Source organism: Micromys minutus (assembly GCF_963924665.1).
Source record: "Micromys minutus genome assembly, chromosome: 10".
In the NCBI taxonomy this organism is placed as follows: Eukaryota; Metazoa; Chordata; class Mammalia; order Rodentia; family Muridae; genus Micromys; species Micromys minutus.
The window spans coordinates 15,999,785-16,020,203 of record NC_137979.1 but is presented as its reverse complement, the minus strand read 5'-3'; the positions used below and the strand labels follow the sequence as shown (position 1 = coordinate 16,020,203).

Sequence of the window (20,419 nt, the reverse complement as noted above, 5' to 3'; positions counted from 1 at the left end):
CAGGCTCCGCTGGATGCTGTGGAAGAGCTGAGAACAGAGCGGGAGTCCACAGGCAGGATCTGGCCAGGAGCTGAGGGGGAAGAGGGAAGCTCTGGTTGGTCTCACTGTGGCAGTCCTTGACTTGGTGCTGGTATGGCTGCAGGCATGGGGTTGGGTTTGGCCATGGTTAGCAGGGTAGGGAGGCCTTCTACAGGATCTACACCTCGAGACTGCAGGTTCTGGTGAAAAGAAATAGTCCATGGTTCTAAGGCATGTGTTGTCATGGCGGAAAGTGGAAAAGTAAAACTGTACCCCACTTCTCAGGGTGGGCCTGAGACTAAGTACCTTTTGCAGGGAGGTGTCTTGGGAAGAAAGGCTAATTGGCTAAGCTTCCAAGCCTCTAGGTACCTCATTATAATGAAGATTTGTCTTGAGCCTAAGTGACCTGAGGTCATATCCTCACCTGTGGAGGAGGGGCTTGGGGCATAGTTGCTCCACGCGACCAACGGCCACAAATTTATGGAGGGTTCTGGCTAGTGACTGGCAGCCTGGTTACCTGGGAGTTTTAGGGAAGCACCTACTGTCCCTTAGGATCATGGGACTTCAACCTCTCTCAACCGGGAACCAGGATACCTTTCACAGTCCCACAGTGCAGAACAAAACAACAGAAAGAAAGTGGTTCCACACCCTGTGTCAGCTTTGTGTCTTCATGTTGGAAACACCTGTAGAACCTTCCGGGAAGAGGTGCAGATGGGCTTTCTGAGTGCTCAGAGTAACTGGCCTGAAGCCACACGAGTTGCTGCCTTCAGTCCGTGAGACATTACTCTCAATGTTCTGCTTAACAAGATGAGAAAGGAACACATTTTCCAAATGAAAACTAGGTATTGGTACAGCCAAGTTTGGGGTTGGGCTCCCACTCAGTGACACATCTCACTGCCTGTAGCCCTTGCTGGGCCCTGTGACCACACACAGTGAAAAATGCCAAACTCCTACAGCTTTAATATCGCTGGGGTATTGTCGCTGTCCGAGTAAATTGGTCTTTAAAACATAGCCCGATCACCCGATCACCATTTGCTATATATACACTCTCTTCCTGGAAGCACTGTCCTTGCCTGCTTCTTCCTCCACAGTTCCAGTGATCGCTGGCTTCCTTCAGCACTGAATATTACATCGGGTAGTTCTGTTTTCATTTCTAGATTACACTTACTTATGTAGTGGTGCATGCATAATTGCGTGCTTGTGTGTGTAAGTTGATGGTACAGTTTTCAACAGTTGTTTCTTTCCTTCCACCCAGAGAGCTGAGGTCAAAGTCAGGTCAAGAGGCTTTGAGACCGCCCTTACCCACTTCGCTGTCACACTGGTCCTTCTCTGCCACTCTGCCCTGCTCCCTCTCATCTGTCATTGGACCTCAGTTTAAATGTTCACTTCCAGTCAGATATGGCAGGACATGCCTTGAAACCCAGCATTAATTAAACAATTAAGTAAATAAAGAACAATAAATCCAAGTCCTCCTTGAGGCATTTTCACTCTATCCTGCCGTCGTGACCCACTATGGTAGATACCCCCACCCTACCGTTTCGTCTGCTGCTCCGGCTGCCGGGAGCAGGGCAGTGAGCACTGTGTCCGTATGTTACTGATGGCTGCTCTGCTTCCTTGTCAGGAAGAGCAGTCGGTGACACTGAGGAAAGTCTAAGGCACAAGAGACTGCTCCCCACTGACAGCTCCCAGGAAATGAGAGGCTCTGCAGGGGTACTCCACCAGTGTGTCCCAAGGGCAGTTGGAAAGCGCAGTAATCAATGAATGAACCAGTCTATAAACCCAGGCCTAGGCCCACTGCCAAGTTACTTGTCTTGAGTCTATTTCTCACCAGAAAATTAAAATGAAAAGATACTATATTCTCTCAAGTTCACGTTGTTGATTTTAAAAATGGTTGTTTGTTTGTCTTGTGGGAGGGGTGCTGTGGTTGTTTGAAGACAGGAGTCTGCCTTGCATGCATTCCGTTGGCAGTTTTTGGTTTCGTTTGACTTCATTTTCCGTGCCCTATCTACAATGTTAATGTGGATCATGGAGGTGTATTTACTTTTAAAGTAACTATAACACAGGAAGAGGCCAGAGAGATATACACCATATCTGTCTCTAAATAATTCAGGATTTTTTATTTTTATAGCTGCAAATTATCTGACTTGAAATTTATATTACATTTAGAATAAGAATCTTGGCAAAAAAATGAAATACAACAGGAAAATTAGCTTGTTGATGCTCTGAAGTTTGCCTCTTGGGGTGCTCTCTCCTGGTGCTGAGCTTCGTAGGGCATGCTGGGTAATATCTTCATTCTCGTTTGCACAGCCCATCAGCCTATTTGGTTTTCATTCATGCCCCTGAGCATGATTTAAATGCTAAAATCAAGCCTCGTGATTTTTTTGTGTTTCTAACACAGGTCAAAAAACTAAACTTCCAACCAAATTGCCTATCTCAATAAATTAAATTCATGTGTGCTTTTCTGAAAGGGCTTTTCATAGCACTAACACCCTGGACCCAACTACTTCCCTGGCCCTTGGCGACGGGAACAACCCTCTTCTTCTTCCTTTTTTTTTTTAAAAACACAAGGGCCAATTCAGGAAGAATAAATATGTTTATGAACTACATTTTTTCCACCCAAAATAAAACTAGCCTTTGGAGCTCCATCTATGGGAAGACCTGTTTTCATAAACTGGGAGCTACCTTACTGAAAGAAGAAGAGGTAGAATGTTTGCACTGGGTTTTAGCTACTTCTCTCTTCTGTGCAGCTTCCCAACCTTTCACCTGGAGATCCCCATCACATGCTGTGCCAGGAAGTCATATGGTCCCAAGGCAGCCAGTGCTTGTGACAGCCTGAGGGAAATTGCAGAGTGGAAAAGGCAAAGGTGCCTGTCCAACTCAGAACCACGCTCCATCTAGAGCTTCACTTTGACGATGGTGGTTCATAGCAGGAGCTCCTCCGGAGACAGGATGTGTGGAGTAGGAAGACCATGAGATTTAACAAATCTCCGGGAGGTGGGGAGGGATGTGTATGGCCTGGGACCGACAACAGACAGGTGAAGGGCGGAACTGAAAAGATGACTCAGCAGTTAAGAGCACTCAGTGCTTTTGCTGAAGACCCTGGTCCAGTTCCCAGCACCCAAATGGTAGTTCACAGCCATCTCCAGTCCCAGGGCATCTGATCCTCCTGGTCTCTTCAGCACCAGGAGCATACACATGCCGCGTAGGCAAACATTCACACACATAAGTAAAAATAAAGTTATTAGGAAGGAAAGGGAATAAAAGAGGGAGATGCAGAGCGCATCCGTGAGAACAAGGGCAGCCTGTTTGCTGTGTGAGGAAACATAATGTGGTACCATGCAGGGGCAGGAGTGAGAGAGTACCTGGAGTGCCCCTGCCAGGGTGTTCCCCAGAGAACCACACCATGCGACAGACTTAGTATAGAGAGGATTTATTGTGGGAGAGGGGAATGGGGACCTAGAAAGGGGGTAGCCTTGTTATTAGCTGCCACCTGGCTCCACAGCTGGTGAGCAGGGAGGGCTGGTGCAAGCCCAGGTCCCTGAGAGGAGCCTAGGAGAAACCTATGTTAATCCCAGTTTTGTCTCTGCTCTGTGAAGACACCTGGCCCTCTTGGGGGCTGGAGTAAAACTAGGGCTCCCAGAAAGGTGAGCAGTTAGTTCAGGGTCACACAGGACACAAGCTAGAGGTCAACTCTAGCCAGGTGCTGTGATGAGCCATGCTCTTGCAGTGGTCTGACCAGTGTGTTTGCAGGGCCTTTCCCAGCAGGAACAGAAACAACAGGTCACAGGAAGACTCCTTAGGGTTGGAATGACAGAGAAACGAGATAGAAGAAAAGACTGAGGATGCCTGAGTCCATCCTGAGTCAATTCATTGGCTGTGGGTTCCAAAGAGATGGCCAGGGACAGGTGGGTTCAGAGGCACTCGGGTCTTAGCAGTAGCTATGGTCATCCTGTTACCTTGTGACACCCACGTCCCAGTGTGTTCCCTCTTTCCTCAGAACACCGGTTCTGTTCTGTCCCACCTTCCAGGTAGGACAGACCACAGTCCCTGGGTGGAAGGAGGGCCAGCTAAATGAGTCAGAGTGGAAGTGTTTACTCAGTGCCCCAGCACAGTGGCTCTGGTGTCACATGAACTTGAGCTGCTGAACCCTCCTACTTCCCCATCACACTCTGGAGCTCAAGAGGCTGATGCTAACTCAGCCTCATGCTTTAAGGCAGTCCTTCTCTGGGAGCCCACCTCCCAATCCTAGCACCTCTCAGTGGAGGAAGCACACCACAGCCCTGACAACAGAGGGCTGTTACCTCAAGAGATTGCCACCTTGGAGAACTGACATCATTAGAACTAAGACCCATTAGAAGCTGCTAACTGGTGACTAGAACTTCTCATGAAGCATTCTGTGGAACCTGTAATTGAGTGGGTACGAGAATCCTGCAAACATGATCTTCTTGGGAGGTGAACTGTGGTTTTTGCAAAGAAAAAAACTTTGTAGGCTTAAGTAACCTACATTGATTCCCTAAGAAAAAATAAGTGTGTATATAAACAGGAACCAGGAGATCACACTTATTTAGACTCGAAAAAATCCTTCACATTGTAGAGTGTTCTTTTTTTTACATAGATAGCCCTCTATGACCTTGTTGACAGTCATATCCACAAACCAAATTACATCACTGACAGTGTGAACCAGCCCCCTGGTGTCGATTCTTGTAGCAGGACTGTAGGGCCGGCCTTAAGCATGTAATTTACTGGTGATGTATCATGCATATCCTCTAGGGCAGACATTGATGTTTGCTGCCCCTGCTTTGGTGACACTTTAAAGCACAAACAAATGAGTGGAATCTGGAAGGGATCCTGTTTTTGTCCAGAACTTGCGTTCCGTATTTAAAAGTAGCCCTGTCTAACCCTTCATGTCAGCCCTAGAAGAGATGAGCCCCCACCTCCCACCTGAGCTTCTTTAGTCTCAGGGAGTTACTCTCCGGACCTGGGAAGAAGGTCCCATCACTCTGTCCTCTGCTCTCTTCCAGCCCACTGCTAGCCGTGTCTTTTGCCACCTGCTGTGCTGTGCCAGGAGTGGCCCTTCTGACCTGGGGAGTGAATCCGCTCACAGGGGCCTTGGGCGTCTTCAACATTTTCCTGTATACCTGTTGTTACACACCACTGAAGAGGATCAGCATCACCAATACCTGGGTTGGAGCCGTGGTTGGAGCCATTCCTCCTGTCATGGGCTGGACGGCCGCCACTGGAAGCCTTGATGCTGGTGAGTGTCTCCTGGAGCAACAGTGGCTTTTCTCAACAGACAAGGTTGTCAGTGCCAGTTGTGAGAGCTCCTGAGTCTCCCAAGTGAACCTGGCACCTGCCGGTCAAAGGCTCTGTAGGGCTTAGGGCAGTTCCATCTGTTGACTCTTGCCGCAAATGTGTTGATGGGGCAGTCCTGAGCTGAAGGGGGCCCGTGTCTTCCTAGCGTGGGAGACATAGGGAGGCCTAAGAGAAACCAGGAGGCAATGCTGTCTCGGCCTGTGACTGCAGATAGAGGGAGGAAAGACCCTAAAAAGTGATAAAATCAGAACACGAGGACCCGCTGATTTATTTGGGAAACTCCTGTCCCCTGTTAAAGCCATGTCACCTAGCTGAAAAGCCTCCTTCCTTCCCCTGGAACAGGTTCATTTTCCCTTTCAAGAGGACAGATTGTCCTCCTTAGCCCCTCATTTGCTTTTACATGATTGGCTTAAATCGTTCATGCTGTCTACAGTAGAACCATCTGACAGGTCTAGTTTTTAGTGGTATATCACAGCTGGATTTGTGGGGTGAAATAGCTTCTTTTACCATCTGTGAGGGAAGCGTCACAGTCTGATTAGTCAAGTAATTGGTGTTTTGACCGACACGTAGGAAGGAAGTGGTGAGGTTTCCTGCAATATCTGTAAGTACATAGTTTTCACATGAGGGATCAAAAAGCAGTGGCCACACACCGTTGCCCTGTGAGCCACACTTCTGAAACTTCATAAAAGCTCACACACTCTGATTTGGCAGGCGCACATATGCCATTACACCTTTGCCATGATCGTCTCCTAGAATGGTTTTAATATCCTGTAAGTGGTGGGTTTTAACGAATATATAAATACAGCATTCTGAAGCTTATGTGCTCTTTGCTCTGTGATAAACTAAGCTTGAGCCTCATCCACGTGGGAGGCAGCAACAGCAAAGGGCTTCAAAGCAAGATCTGAGCCCCTGTTTGCTGCTGACCTTTGACCTGAGCTTGGCCCCTTCTGGCAATCTCCTGGTCTGCCACTTGGAGCTCATAATAGTCTCTCCTTATAGAGTGGGTCTGAGGACAGAGCGCTTGTTAGTGTAGAGAATTAGATGAGGAAGAAATTTGTTTTGTACAGTTACAGAAGCTGGGACATTCAAAGTTTTAACCCAGCAGCTAGGCTATTAGATAAAGGCATCTGCCACCAAGCCTAGTGACTTGAGTTCAATCCCTGGGACCCACATGGTGGAAGGAGAGACCAGCTTGAGCAAGTTGTCCTTTCACCTCCATGTATGCACACACACATTAATAAGAAATATATATATATTATATGTGTGTGTGTGTGTGTGTGTGTGTGTGTGTGTGTGTGTGTGTGTATTTTAATCTTAAAGAACCCTGCATCCAGTAAGGGCCCCAGACTGTGAGTGCATAGTGGAAGAGCAACAGCAACAAAAAGACAGTGAACATTGATGTGTTTTATAGAGCCAAGGATATGTTTTGTAGAGCACAGTGTGGTTGTGGGGGTTGATTCAGTGGGCTCACGCTGAGCCCCCCACCTGGTACCAGCCATATATCAGGTGTAGTATAAATAGTGACATGGGAAGGGGAGCTGAGACAGGAGTAGAGGCAGAGAAAGAGATGGGGGGTGTGGCCAGGGACACATGGAGGGAGGGGAGATGGGGAGAAAGGTATCAGAGAAGGAAGAGAGTTAGAGTCACAGAGAGGGAGAGTCCCTGTTATAGCAAGCCAGGTCTGCGTGGCTGTTGCTAGATAACTGTTGGGCGAAGTCTAGAAGGAATGCCAACAAACATAACACTCAACTTGAGATCGGACTCACAGTCACAAGCCCTAGCGTAGCCAGCGTTGGTCTGTGTGTGAGAATGCTCCCAATGTTTCCAGCCCATCCTTTGTGGAATCACATTAGTCTGAAGTGTTCTGGGCTGTGTTATGGCTCAGCTTGCAGTAGCTGCCGCTGCCACTGTCCCAAGTTCTTCCTTAAGGCGTGAGGTGACAAAAGTGGGGAAAGGGAGGACATTCAGTTTACAAACCTGTTAGTCATTGTTCCCTGGCTGTTGTTTTGAAGACTGGGATCCCCCAAGCTTAGCAGATATAGTGCTTAGTTCTAATGAAGTCTCTTCTCGGGGACAAGGGGAAGCATTCATTTGGCATCCCTGGACGAGGAGAATCTGAGTCTTCACTCTGCTTTACCAGTTCATGCAGAGAGCCTTCCATACATGCCACCAGCCCTTCCACACCAGCCAGTATTCCACGTGTGCCTGTGCTGGCTAATGTCTTGCAACTTAACAGGCACTACAAGTCATCTGGGGAGAGGGAACCTACTTCAACTGAGAGAAATGCCTCCATCAAATTGCCCGTAGGCAACTCTGTGGGATGTCTTATTGATTAATGATTGTGGGAGGGTCCAGCTCAGTATGAATGCCATGTCTGGGCTGGTAGTCTGGATTTTATAAGAAAGTAGGCTGAGCAGGCCACAGAGAGCAAGCCAATAAGTATTCCTCTGTGGTCTTTGTCGTAGTTCTGGACTCCAGATTCCCTCTTGCTTGACTTCCCTCAGTGATGGGCTGTTGCCTAGAAGTATAAGATGAAGTAAGCCTTTTTCTCCCCAAGTTAGTTTTGATTATAAAGTTTATCACAGCAACAGAAAGCAAACTAGGACAATACACACTTACCTTGACTTCACTCACCACGTCCCCCACCACCACCCAATTCAACCATCTGTGCACCCCTAAATTGAGTCCTCGTAGTAATTTCCTGGAGGAGACCATGAAAGTAAGTGGCTGCCCAGGTTCTGTATTGTTAGTACTGCGTTCCTCAGTGAAGTAGGCCCACTCGGGAGGAGGTAACAAGGACACAGGTGATGGCAGTCTAGTCCAAGACCATGGAAAACTCAGAACTGTTCTGCAGCATCCTGACCTAGGGGCTGGCTCTCTTCTCACACTCCCAGAAATTCCCTTGTGATGACTTGAGACATAATCTCTGTAGATTACTGCTGCCTCCTCAAAGGCCAGAGAGGAGAAATTCGGAAAAGCCCCCACTTTAAAGTATGTGTGCAGGAGGGAGCACTTTTTTAGTGTAAGGTCAGACTAGACGTAGCTAAAGTGCTAAGAACCGTGTTTAGAATTATTGCTTTTAAACGGTGGGAAGATGGGTCAGTAAGTTGAGTACAAGTGCTGATAGAATTCCCAGAACGCACACAAAAAGACAGACGTGGCTGTGTCTGCCTGTAACCCCAACTCTGGGTGATAGAGCCTGAAACATATGATTGCTGGAGCTTGCTGGCTGTCACCTTAGCTCTAGGCTCAGTGAGAATCCCTGCCTCAAGGGACCAAACCAGAGTAGGACACCTGACATCCTCCTCTCGCCTCTGTACACATATGTACAGGCACGTGCAACTGGGGACACACACATGAATATACCACACATGTCTGTCCCACACACAAAAAGCTAAATAAATTGATCATTTATGTACATGTATATTTATATAGAGAAATAGATTGAGTTTGACATAGTCTTTCCGTAACCCCAATTTTAATTGTGTACGGATGTGTAAGGGACGGTGGCAGAGGGCCAGGCATGCCTTGTTAGCAGATGAAGAGTGGAGAGTCTTCGAATTTTCTAACCCTCCCACACAATGGAATGGGGAGGAGGTCCAGAAAAGGTAGTTCTAGCTCTGTATAAGAGGGTTCATGGTGTTCATCCAACCCAGCCAAGATGAGAATAAACAAATCCATGAGTAGCTGTCTCCACTGCAGAGAGCAGAACCTAAGAGAATGTGTTACAAGTACTTACTGCTGACATTTAGGACCTAAGTCGAATGAAATTTAATACAGTGTACTCATAGAACTGCCCTGTTCAGAATGGTAGCCACCAACCATAGATAGCTATTTAATTTTTAAATCAAATAAATGTAAATGTCCTTAATCCCACAGTGTCCAGGTGTCCAGAGCCACATTTGGTCTGTTGCTGCCGTACTGACAGCACAGCGCAAAACCTTGGAAAATGGAGTGGGCTAGATAAAATAGGTTATTGGAACACATCCTTGCAGGGGCCAGGGCCTCAGTGAGCAACCTCCTCTGCCACATGCTGCTGCCCTGGTGTACTGCCTGCTCAAGATCCAAAGTGACTGGACAGGCTAACTGTGTCTGAATTGTGAGCTCTGATAAACCTTTCATTTATTTATCATCAGTGTTTGTCACATTGAGTTTCTATCCATAAAAAATTCATTCAGAAAGCACCACCTAGAAGCAAAGACTGAAGATGTGTCTGAAGATGTGTCTGAAAATGTGTCTGTTTCTTGGTGTGTGTGCCCTTTAACAGTGGTTACAATATGGACCTGTCCCTGTTTTGCTAAAGAAAAGCACTGATTCACAAGCGCAGAGCTTATCCATTTTTCCCAGAGTGCTACTGGGCTTTTATGTGGCTCCAGTATTGTCTAAGAATGTCACATCAATAAGTTCCCAGGTGTTACTAATGTCCCTGGTCCAGGAACCATACTCCTCAAGTTCACAAAGACAGAATTAAAGGGCCCCAGCCTTAGGGTACCTCAGAAATTCCTAGAGAGTGGGGCTGGTGTCTGTTCAAACGGTATGAACAGTATTGTGTGTACTGTCTATTGTGGTGGTCTTGGGGGACAGAGATGGAAAGAGCTTTTCTGAGAGGAAAAAAAAATGGCAAAGCTTTTCCTTTCTTCTGTAGTATCTCCAGACCATTTAACTTTTGAGCCTCATGAGTAGTGACTTTAGAGAGTCCGAAGTAGCAGTCTTTGGAACACCTACAGTAGGAGGAGTCAGGAGGTCAAGTAGGTACTGAATTAAAGAAACAGGAGCAGCGGGGAGACTGCTCACGGAGCTGCTCAGCTCAGACCGGGCACTGACTGTTTACCATCTTAACAAACCAATGCCCACCTCACTCCACTGTGCAGGTGCTAAGGCTCTATTTGTGCTTGGCTTTGAGAGATACAAAACTGACTAAAACTCACCCCTGACCTCATGAAAACCATGTCTGAACTTCTAGGCAGACAGACATTACTAAGCCCTAGTTTAGGGTCTTCTGTGGGCGTGGGCTCACCACACTTCCCCAGATGAGTCCCGCAGAACTTGAGATGCTGCCAGTTGACTCTTGAAGGAATGTGAGCCTTTTATCTGAGAGCCAGAGAGATGATGCTGTGAGGGCCAAGACAGGACCCATAGTGACACCTTCAGAGGAATTGATAGTTGAGTAAAAGATGATAAAGACCCATGGCGAGCACCAGCAAAGTCTGGAGTGGTGGGGTGGCTTACACAGGGATGTGCAGCAGGTTCTCCATAAAAACCAGCACCAACATTTTAGTGGCCCTGACCACGTCTCCCTCTGCAAAATAATTAGTTGGGCTCAGTAGCTAGAGGTCAGGACTGGAGGGGAAGCTGCTTGGAAGCATGTGACGTGTCAGTCCTGTGGACTATGGTCCTTCCTGTAGAGAGGAGCCTGTATGTCATGGGAACCCATGGAGAAAGGGCAAGAACCATGTCCAGAAGCACTCTCTGTCTGAGGGCATGGATTTGTCTGGAGGGTATGTGCTAGCCACAGGGTTGGTGATGCCCTTCACAGGCTCCTGGGCAATGAAGTATTTCCCTGGCCTCACACTCCTGCAAGGACAAAACCACCACAGAGGGAATATATCGCATGGGATTCTGAGTCTTTTCCCACAACTACTTTGATCCCCCTTCTTTGTTTCCTATGGTGGAAAAGAATTTGTGTTGAGGGTGCTGTGGTTGGGAAGGCCCTGGCAGCTTCAGATCTGCCTGGGCTGGGCTGTTGTCCATCACAGGACAAGTGAGGTGGGATTTGGGGGTGATGAAGAGGATTAAGCACATTAGCAGGCGAGAATCGTGAAAGCTAAACAAATGTCAGTTGTTCTTGATACTTGCTATTTTATAGCTGCACGGAGGACTGGAAACCACTCAGCTCTCTCCCAGCCGCACAGCCAAAGGCTTTGTTTGTGGCTGTCATATCAAGGCGGTCAGGGTGCGGCAGCCAACTGCTTCTGTGCACTCGGGGTGGGGAGGGGGATGCCTGCCTTTTACAAAGCCCTTCTGTCTTCAGACCGAGCCGTTAAGATGGGATTTTACCTGTACCCACTTTCCTCGGCTTCAGACATGGCCTTTTCCTCCCACCTACCTAATCATTCTGCCTTTATTTTATTAATTTTTAAAAGCAGAAAACATTAAAAATGCTCTGTGGCTAGATAGGACTCAGGAAGGCGGCCTCCGGCTGCTGACCAGGCTAACCTGCAGCCTCAGGAGCTGACGCACTTGGTTTGGGGTGCAGTGACAGCAGTGGCAGAAGTGACCTGCTGGAACCCCAGTGAAGAAGTCCCTTGGGGGCCTGGTCAGATAAGTGGCTGGCAGCTGACATTTTAGCCCCCAGTAAGCGGCCTGGAGCCATACACATTAGCTCTCTCAGCAGCGTTTATCTCCAGAGACTGTTTCTCTGAGGCTTGCTCCCTTCCCCTTTCCCTCCACCTCCCTGCACCACCGCATCTCTTAGAGATGCTAGGATTCTGCGTTGTCATTTTCTAAATCTAGAGAACCCCCCTTGTTTTATGAGTCTTTATTGAGCCTCCTTCATGGTGAAGATGCTAAACGTCTTTTAGAGTTGATTGTTAGTCTGGTTTGTAATCCAGGTGCTGTGTGGTAAACATTAATTATGTCAACCAGCATTGAGTTACAATTGAGGACTCAGAAATGCTCTTATCAGAGGGTGACACTTGGCAGATGGATGGCTTTAGCAACAAAAAAAGAGTGAGTTGTATTAACCCTGGCTGGTAGACTACAAAACCTAGCCGCTTCCCACGTTATTTACCTCCGGTACCCAGATGAGAGAAGAGAGCCAGAGGGGACTCCTCCAGCCACTTATTCCACAAACATTTATGAAAGGCTCACTAAGTACCCGGCACTGTCGAACCCAGGCCTTTGAAAAGATTTCCTTTAAAATCCTGTCTCCACTTGACTCACACAGAGGCAGCAGTGTCTGTTCCTGAGAGGTTACCTTAACTGGCCTGGAGCAGGACTTAACTAAGACAAACAGCATCTCTTTTTCCTTCTTTTGTGGGGTGGGTGGGGGTGAGACAGGACAGAGTCTCAGTGTATGGATCAAGCTTGCCTTGAACTCACAGAAATCTGCCTGCCTCTCTCCTGAGTGCTGGGATTAAACGCCAGTACCACCACAACTGTCAATAAACCCGATCTTTGTAATTCAAAGAAAATAAGTCTGACTTTTGTGAAAATATGAGCAAAGGCTATTTAGAATCTATGTTTTACCCAGTGTTCAACATCAGAACAGAAAGTGGTTGTAAAAGAGATTGTACGTGTGTCGCTGATAGTGCTCTTGCACACAAGCTTCGTTTGTTCAGCTCTTGTCGCTCTCACTGCAGACTGGAACTAGTCCCATCTTTAAGGGTGCTGGACAACACACAGTACCTAATGCAGAGTGCCCATAGGGTTAGTACTGGTGATGCCAGGCAACATTGGAGGTGAACCAATGGGGTTCTGACTTCTGGAAAGAATTGGGGGGGGGGCCTCAGACTTCTAGGGAGGTGGTTAGAGAAGGGTCAGAGCTTCATACTTCTTACCCTTCAAAGGCAGCATCTCCAGAGTCTGATGGGAGACAGAAAGAGCACTCTGTCTTAGTTAGGGGCTTTACTGCTGTGAACAGACACCATGACCAAGGCAACTCTTTCAAAGGACAGTTTAATTGGGGCTGACTTACAGGTTCAGGGGTTCAGTCCATTATCATCAAAGTGAGAGCATGGCAGCATCCAGTCAGGCATGGTGCAGGAGGAGCTGAGAGTTCTACATCTTTACCTGAAGGCTGCTAGTGGAAGACTGGCTTCCAGGTAGCTAGGATAAGGGTGTTAAGCACATACCCAGACTGACACACCTAATCTAAGGCCATACCTTCTAATAGTCCCACTCCTTGGACTGAGCATATATAAACCATCACACACCCCAAGGTAGAGAGGACCCCAAGCACCTGCCATGCATCCTCCTCATTATTCCCAAGTCTCTTGCAAAGAATTCTACAAGTTGGAAATGCCCTCTGGTGTTCCTGTTTCCAGAGGACTTGTAATGTGGTCTTTTGTCTCTCCTGTGTGGTTGATAAACTGGCCCCACTTCTTGTTTCCTATATCTGTCTCTCCATTGAAGTCTTTTGCACTGAGGGTGATCACACATTAGTCCCCCCCCCCCAAATAAAACAACACAGCTTTAAGGCCTGTGACCCTGGAACTCTGGGACAGCTCTGCTTCCACTGCTGTTCAACCCTGGAAGTACAAGTGTGACCAGCCATGGAGCAGATGAGCTTCAAGGACCACATTTAGAGAGGAGACTGTTGGACCAAACCCAACCTCAGCTATCAACACAGTGAGGTTTTTATCCTTCTGCGGCCGTGTGGATGATGAACGCCAGTGAATGAGCTTCATTAAGGGCAGTAGGTACCCACCAGGCATCCCCAAAGGGATTGCCCTGGGGAGAGTACATGCCCACGGTTAGTGCTCCTTCTTTAGGGTCCTCCCCCTTCTGGGAAGGTACCGTGTGGATGGATTGCTGAGCTTTCTTTGTCAATGGTGATAGAAGACCTTTTCTGGACTTGGGCTAAGGTAGAAATGAGGGTGATCCCCTCTCCCCCATCTGTTTCCTGTAGTAATAATAAATAGTTTTGAAGAGAACTGAAAAATCTCCCCAAGTGTCACTAGGAAGACAGTGCTGAGAGCAGGACTCTGGTCGGGCCAGCATTCTCTCCTGCTGTTCACGCATGCACTGTGGACGTGCTTCTCTGTCTCACCCATAAGCACGGGGATTGGTTGTTGTGCTGGGTGCCACACAGCCTCAGAAAGCTAGTGTCCTAAGACCCATTTCCACAGATAGACGCACCGCTGTAACACAGATTGCTACTGTGAGCGAAGGAAGGAAAAGGTGATGTTTCTCCCAGGTAGGTCTAAGAAAATGAGAACACTTATTTAAAAGAATCAGAAGCCAGGGGTAGTGTCATGTGCTAGTAATCCTGACACACAGGAGGCTAAGGCAGGAGGATTGCTTTGAGTTTGAGGTCACCCTGGGCTACAAAGAGAATTCCAGCCCACACTGACCTGAGAATGCTGTCTCTAAAAAGAAAGGAGGAGAACAAAGTCTTCATGAATGAGTAGGTGTCTGCTCACCCTGTACCATGCTTCTTGCAGGGACTGTCCCTCACTCCCCAGGCCAAGTGAGGTGCCTTCTCAGTATGGCCTGTATGTCCCTAAGGCATTACTTCCCACAGTCTGTAACTCCATTTGTGTTGTCTCCTTCCCTGGCCGTAGTCCAGCAGAGAAACCTTAACCCCCCTCTTCCTGCCCGCCCCCCAAAACGGACTGTGTCCTCTGGCAGGCAGTTGGTATCTGCTGTCAGGGAAGGCAGGCGGGTCCAATAAAAATGGGCTTCTTGGAGGAGTGAGGCTGACCGGGTGTTCAGAGCACTTTGTTCACCCCACCAAGAAGGTAGGCCCCTCCGCAGCCCTGAGCTGACTCAGGCCTTGCTGCCCCAGCTCACCTTATCTTGATGAAGAAAGGGGTTTGTTTGCCTTCTCTTCCGTGAGCAGAAGCAGTTGAAGCGTATCAGGCAGAGCTGTGGGTGGTTTTCTGACTGCAGTCCATTAAGCTGTGGATCCTAAAGTGATTTCATTTGTGACATGAGCCAAACCCATACCAGCTTCCTCTCAAAACACAACAGCTTGCTGCTCTTCCAAAGCTGAGCTCTATCCGAGCTCTCTTGTTCTGAGTAGAACCAAAACTCTTCGTTGCACAACACAGACTGCTACCGTTGGCACAGCAGAGGCTAAGGGGACAGTGAGGGGCAGTGCTGGAGAGAGTCCCCACTGCTGCCATTTGAGCAGTGTCAGGTTTGTTCTTTCTCCGTCGTTTCTAGAATAAAACCGTCCTGGAGCTTTGAGCCTTACCGTCACCTCCCCTGTGTCCTCCTGTCTCCCCTCACCCATGCTCTGGTTCTGTTGCCACAATGAGTTTTTCTTGACAAGACACTTCCTCCCCTTGTTATAAGCCCCTGTGCTGGGGCTGTCATTGATGTATTTCATACTCAGTCCAAGGCCTGAGGGTCCAAGACAACTCATGAGGTCTACTAGAGCTTCCCCAAACGTGAAGCTCCGGGGCCTGAATGCCACCCTGTGCCCTGAGAATCTCTACCACCTGACAGTCGCAGAGTTCGCTGTATTTTCCCATCAAAACACAAAGAAGTCTTGATCACCACCATTTGCTCCCTCAGCTGCTCCAGCCTTCCCTGCCTGCCTTCCAGTTCCCAAGAGGACTCCATGTCCTATGTTTGTCACTAAAATGGGTACCAGGACTCTTATCTTAATGAAGTAGAAAGTGCCTCTTGTTACATCCAACAAGCTTCTCCCTTGGGAATCCCTCCTGTGGGAAGGGTACTACTGGCTTGCTAGAATAATCTGCGAGGAGGAACCACAACTGAAAATGCCTCTGTCAGATTGTACTGTAAACGGTTCTGTTGGGACATCATCATCATTAATTAATTAATATGGGACGGCCCAGCCCATTGCGTGCAATGCCACCTCTGGTCAGGTGGTCCTGGGTTATATAAGAAGGCAGACTGAGCAAGCCATGGAGAGAAGCCACTAAGCACTGAGTGTTCCTCATGGTCTCTCAGTTCCCGTCTCCAGGTTCCTCCTAATGTCCCTGCTGCGACCTCTAACCTGAGATTTGTAAGCAGAAACAGACGCTTCCCGGTGTGTTCTTTGGGCATGGTGTTTATCACAGCAATAGAAAGCACACTGAGACAGAAGGGCTGAGACGGATGGATTGCTGGTCACCTGAGCACAGGCTGCCCAGGGTCACTTTGAGGCTGAGAGCGCCTTGCTTTGGAGCTCTCTGCTGGCCCCTAACTCTTTGCTTTTCTCCCCACACCTCACAGGAGCGCTTCTTCTGGGAGGGATCCTGTACTCCTGGCAGTTCCCCCACTTCAATGCCCTGAGCTGGGGCCTCCGTGAAGACTACTCCCGAGGAGGGTACTGCATGATGTCTGTCACCCACCCAGCCCTCTGCAGGCGGGTGGCGCTGCGCCACTGCCTGGCCCTGATTGCTCTGTCGACTGCTGCCCCTGTCCTGGACATCACCACGTGGGTCTTCCCCGTCATCTCCCTGCCCATCAACCTGTACATTTCCTACCTCGGCTTCCGCTTCTATGTGGACGCGGACCGCAAGAGCTCAAGGAAACTGTTCTTCTGCAGCCTGTGGCACCTGCCTCTGCTCCTGCTGCTCATGCTCACCTGCAAGCAGCGGCCGGGTCAGGAGGGGGACGAGGGACAGGCTCCCAGCTGAAAGCCAGCCGGCCTGTGGGGAACGTGAGAGCAGACACATGCAGACACATGCAGGTGCAGCACTGCCCTGGGCCAGCCGGAAGTGCATTTTGGTGATTCTGGCCAAAGGAGAATTGCGTGGTGTCAACCGGAAGCAGATCATCTATCTGGTGCTGTCATCACTTAGCAGTTCTTTTAATATTAATATCCAGACTGCTTCCAAATAAGAAAGGCACTGGCATGCGGGGTCAGTACAAAAAGAAAAAGAAAAAAAAAAAGAATAGTTCTTCTCAAAGGTCTTAATGCATCTTTCCTCAGCCCTGTGTTCTCTCACCCACATGATGTATATGCACATCTTCCTCCCTCTCCCTGCCCAAGCCCCTGTCACACACACATACACACACATACACACTCACACATATACACACACACACAGAGACTCATACACACACACACACACACACACACACACACACACACACACATTACCTAGAGGCCACCGTGGTCATTGCTTAAACAGGCAAGTGCTTCAGCCTCTGTAGCTCTACATCCTGAAGCTCCTATACACTGCCTCAGAAGAACACATTGTGTGGCCACAGCACCCTTCTCTGCTGGTGAGATGGGGCCTGACTAGCTTTCTCCACCCTATCAGTGTCCTCAATTGCATATTCCCTCAAGTAACCGGACACCCAGCCTGGGCTGCTCACTGGGAGTGAGGATTCCAAACGATTGGCTGCAGAATCCAGGCTGCATTGCCAGCACCCACCATCACTTCCAGTCCCACCCCCTATCAGGACATCAGAAACCCCAGGAAATACACTGCATGTTTGTCACTCGGGCATGGTCTGGGCATTTCTTTTTGGAAGGGCACCACTCAGCATAATCTGAGGGAGAGGGTGAGCTGGGCCAGCGGCCATTTTGTGCCCATTCTTCCCCCTTCCATGCAAACCACATTTCCACAATGGTGTCTCCTGAGTCCAGAAATTGGCCTCTGCACCCAATGGTGTTCAGTGAGGACCAGCTGGGCTCCTAGTGGCCATGGGTCCAGTTCTGGGACTTCATGGCCTCCACTACAAAATGCAGGTACCTGAAGTCAGTCTCTTGTGTACTCCCCCAGGTCCACAGAGAAGAATGTCGCCTTAAAATTGTGGAGCTCAACAGTGTCTGATTCCCTTGACCTCCCAGGGTAGGATTCCCTCAAGGGGTTTAAACCTCATAAAAAACGGTTCTTGAATTTAGACTGTTCTCTGAAAATGTGGAAGGCTTGAGCCATAGCTCAAAGGGAGAGCACTTGCTTAGCTCTGGGCTAAGGGTTTGAACTCAAGCACCACAAAAAAAGGGCACTGAGGAGGGCACTGCTGTCAAATGTCTGCAGACCGCGTGCCTGGTACCTTTCTACCTATTGGAACGTTACCTTCTGGTCGTTTCCTATGGGAACAGGGAATGGGGACGTCTGCAAAGAGCATCTAGGACCTGTTGCAGCCTTTAAGTCTGTAAAATGTGTTGATTTTCCTCCTCCTGCAATAAAGCAGTTAAAAGAATAGGAGTGTGTGTTCTGTGTTACGCAGTCATCCGAGCCCCCAGGACTCTCAGCGCCCGCATCCCTCCTCCGGGAGCTAGCTACCAGCTACAGCCTGTCCGTGTTTCCTTCTGTCATTGTTTCTAACTGTAAACTGGCAAATTATACTTGTATCTATTTATAAAGCACAGAGAGATGTGATTTATGAATCCACATAACAGGGTCATAGCACAGCCGTTGTCTTAAGTGGGCATCACTGTATGATAGTGACATTTGACATTTAGTGGGTTTTGAAATGTAGTATATGTTATTTTTTTACTGTATTTACCACACAGTACAGTGTTTTTAAAATAAATAAATAATACCTCTCCCTTCCTCCTCCCTCCCTGTCTGGACATCATCTCCCCTAACGCCTCAGCCACCAGCCACCCTCCTGTTGTGGGTTTAAATAGTTATTTTCTTTTGGTTTGGTTTGATTGTGATAGTGATTTTGAGATAGCCCAGAGATGCCCCTGTATCCCTGATGTGTGTCTGCCTCCCGTGTGCTGGGATTGCAGTGGCAACAGGGCAAAACCCACATAAAAGTGAGATTGCGTGATGTTGGTCTTTCCCAGCCTGACGTACTGTCACAGGTGATAACCCTTTGCTGTTCTTATGTGATTGTTCTGCTGTAGTATGGTCCACATTATCTCTACCTGATAATTGCTACCATTATTTGGATCTAGGATGTCACCCAAAGACCACAACTACCTGATCCCCAGACTGTGCTGTGGGGGTGATGGAGCCTCTAAATCACAGGACCTGATAGAATGTCTTCTGGCCTTTGGGAGCCCTTGAAGGGGCGATAGGACCCCAGTGCCTTCCTGTCCGCCACTCCCCTGAACATAAGGTAGTAGCATTCTTTTGCCACATGCTCTCCTCAGGACAAGTTGCCTTTACCCAGCCTGAGCCAACACACCTTTCTTCCCTCAGCTCTCTCAGTCTCAGTTCTAACGTACATCTTCATCCCAGCACCTTCTCAGGGCTGTCTAGTCTGTGCCAGCTGCCTTCTACTGTTAGTCTTCCATAGGGCCTCGCCATCCTGTCTTCCTACACAAGACATCTCAGAGGTATGACGAGATTTCCTAACACTCAGACCTCACCGTGTTCTCCAGTGTTCTCTGCAGCCATCTTCCATGTAGAGCCCCACACCAGGCTATTGTCAAACTTCCCTGAAGACTTCCTGTGCTCAAGTTGGCCCCACAGCTCCCACAGACATCAGGGTTTGTGTGTGGCCCATCTTCCTGGTCACTCTGCTTTTAGATGCTCTGCAGTCCAGTGTCCTAAGATTCCTACCCAGGAGAGATCTCTTAGAGTCTAGGGGAGCATGAACGGTGAGGCCTTGGGGGGCTCAGACCAAAACTTGAAAGGCTGGGCTTATGTGAACAAGTGTTCCCTGCCTTTCTAGGCCTAGAACCTTCCTGTATTGACACCCCTTACTCTTGGGGCCACAGAGTGGGCTGTGATGTACGGTGCTGGCTGGATGCAGGCGCCACCTGGTGTGGAAGGTCTAGTAGCTTCTATGAAAACTGACATGGTAGAGAGAGTCTCCAAACTTGGGATCTGGAGCTTCTCCACAGTATGGAAACAGTGCACGGCAGACAGAAGCTTACAGGGAATTTGAATCTTGAGCCTTTCCAGGACTGCCAGACACTTTTTTGGGTGCCAGATGCTAGGCACCTGCAGCAAGCTGTGACTCTTAAGTCGGCACAGACCTGTGGGGGACAGAGACACTGCTGTTCCTATCGTATTGTCTCAGGCAGTGGGTAGGAGACCCCGTGCACTTACTGTATTTTCAGCTTCTTTATGAGTTTACAGAGGCACAATCCTATTGTAAGCCGAGCAGAATTTATAGTATAGTGTGTGTGTGTGTGTGTGTGTGTGTGTGTGTGTGTGTGATGAGTCTGAGTACCTGAGGACACCAGAGGATAGCTTCAGATCCCTAAAGTTGGAAGAGCAGATATACTATTAACATGGGACCATCTCCCCCTGGGCTTCTTTATTGCTTTGAGAAAATTCTGACAACTTCCTTTTTTAAATAAGCCATCTGTGATGAGTGAAGCCGAATTTCAGACAAGACAGATGGTTCTGTGGGTGAAGTGTCTTCTGGCACACAAGCATGAAGACTGTAGTTGGAATTCCCCAGATCCTATGTAAAGCTGTGTTAGTGCTACATGAGACTCGGATACAGAAGACACCCCCCACCAGAAGATTGCCCGCCAGCTAGCCTGGCAAAC

At 48.6% G+C, this 20,419-nt stretch overlaps 1 protein-coding gene across 1 annotated transcript in view; it reads left to right on the top strand.

Annotated features, from left to right (window-relative positions):
• The window catches only part of COX10 (cytochrome c oxidase assembly factor heme A:farnesyltransferase COX10), a 109,881-nt gene extending 91,716 nt beyond the window's left edge, over positions 1-18,165 (top strand). The window contains exons 6-7 of the mRNA XM_080923565.1: positions 5,040-5,272; positions 16,240-18,165. Coding sequence (XP_080779691.1) covers positions 5,040-5,272; positions 16,240-16,646 — 640 coding nt within the window. The 3' untranslated portion in view covers positions 16,647-18,165. The remainder of the gene's footprint in view (positions 1-5,039; positions 5,273-16,239) is intronic.
• Positions 18,166-20,419: the final 2,254 nt, after the last annotated feature.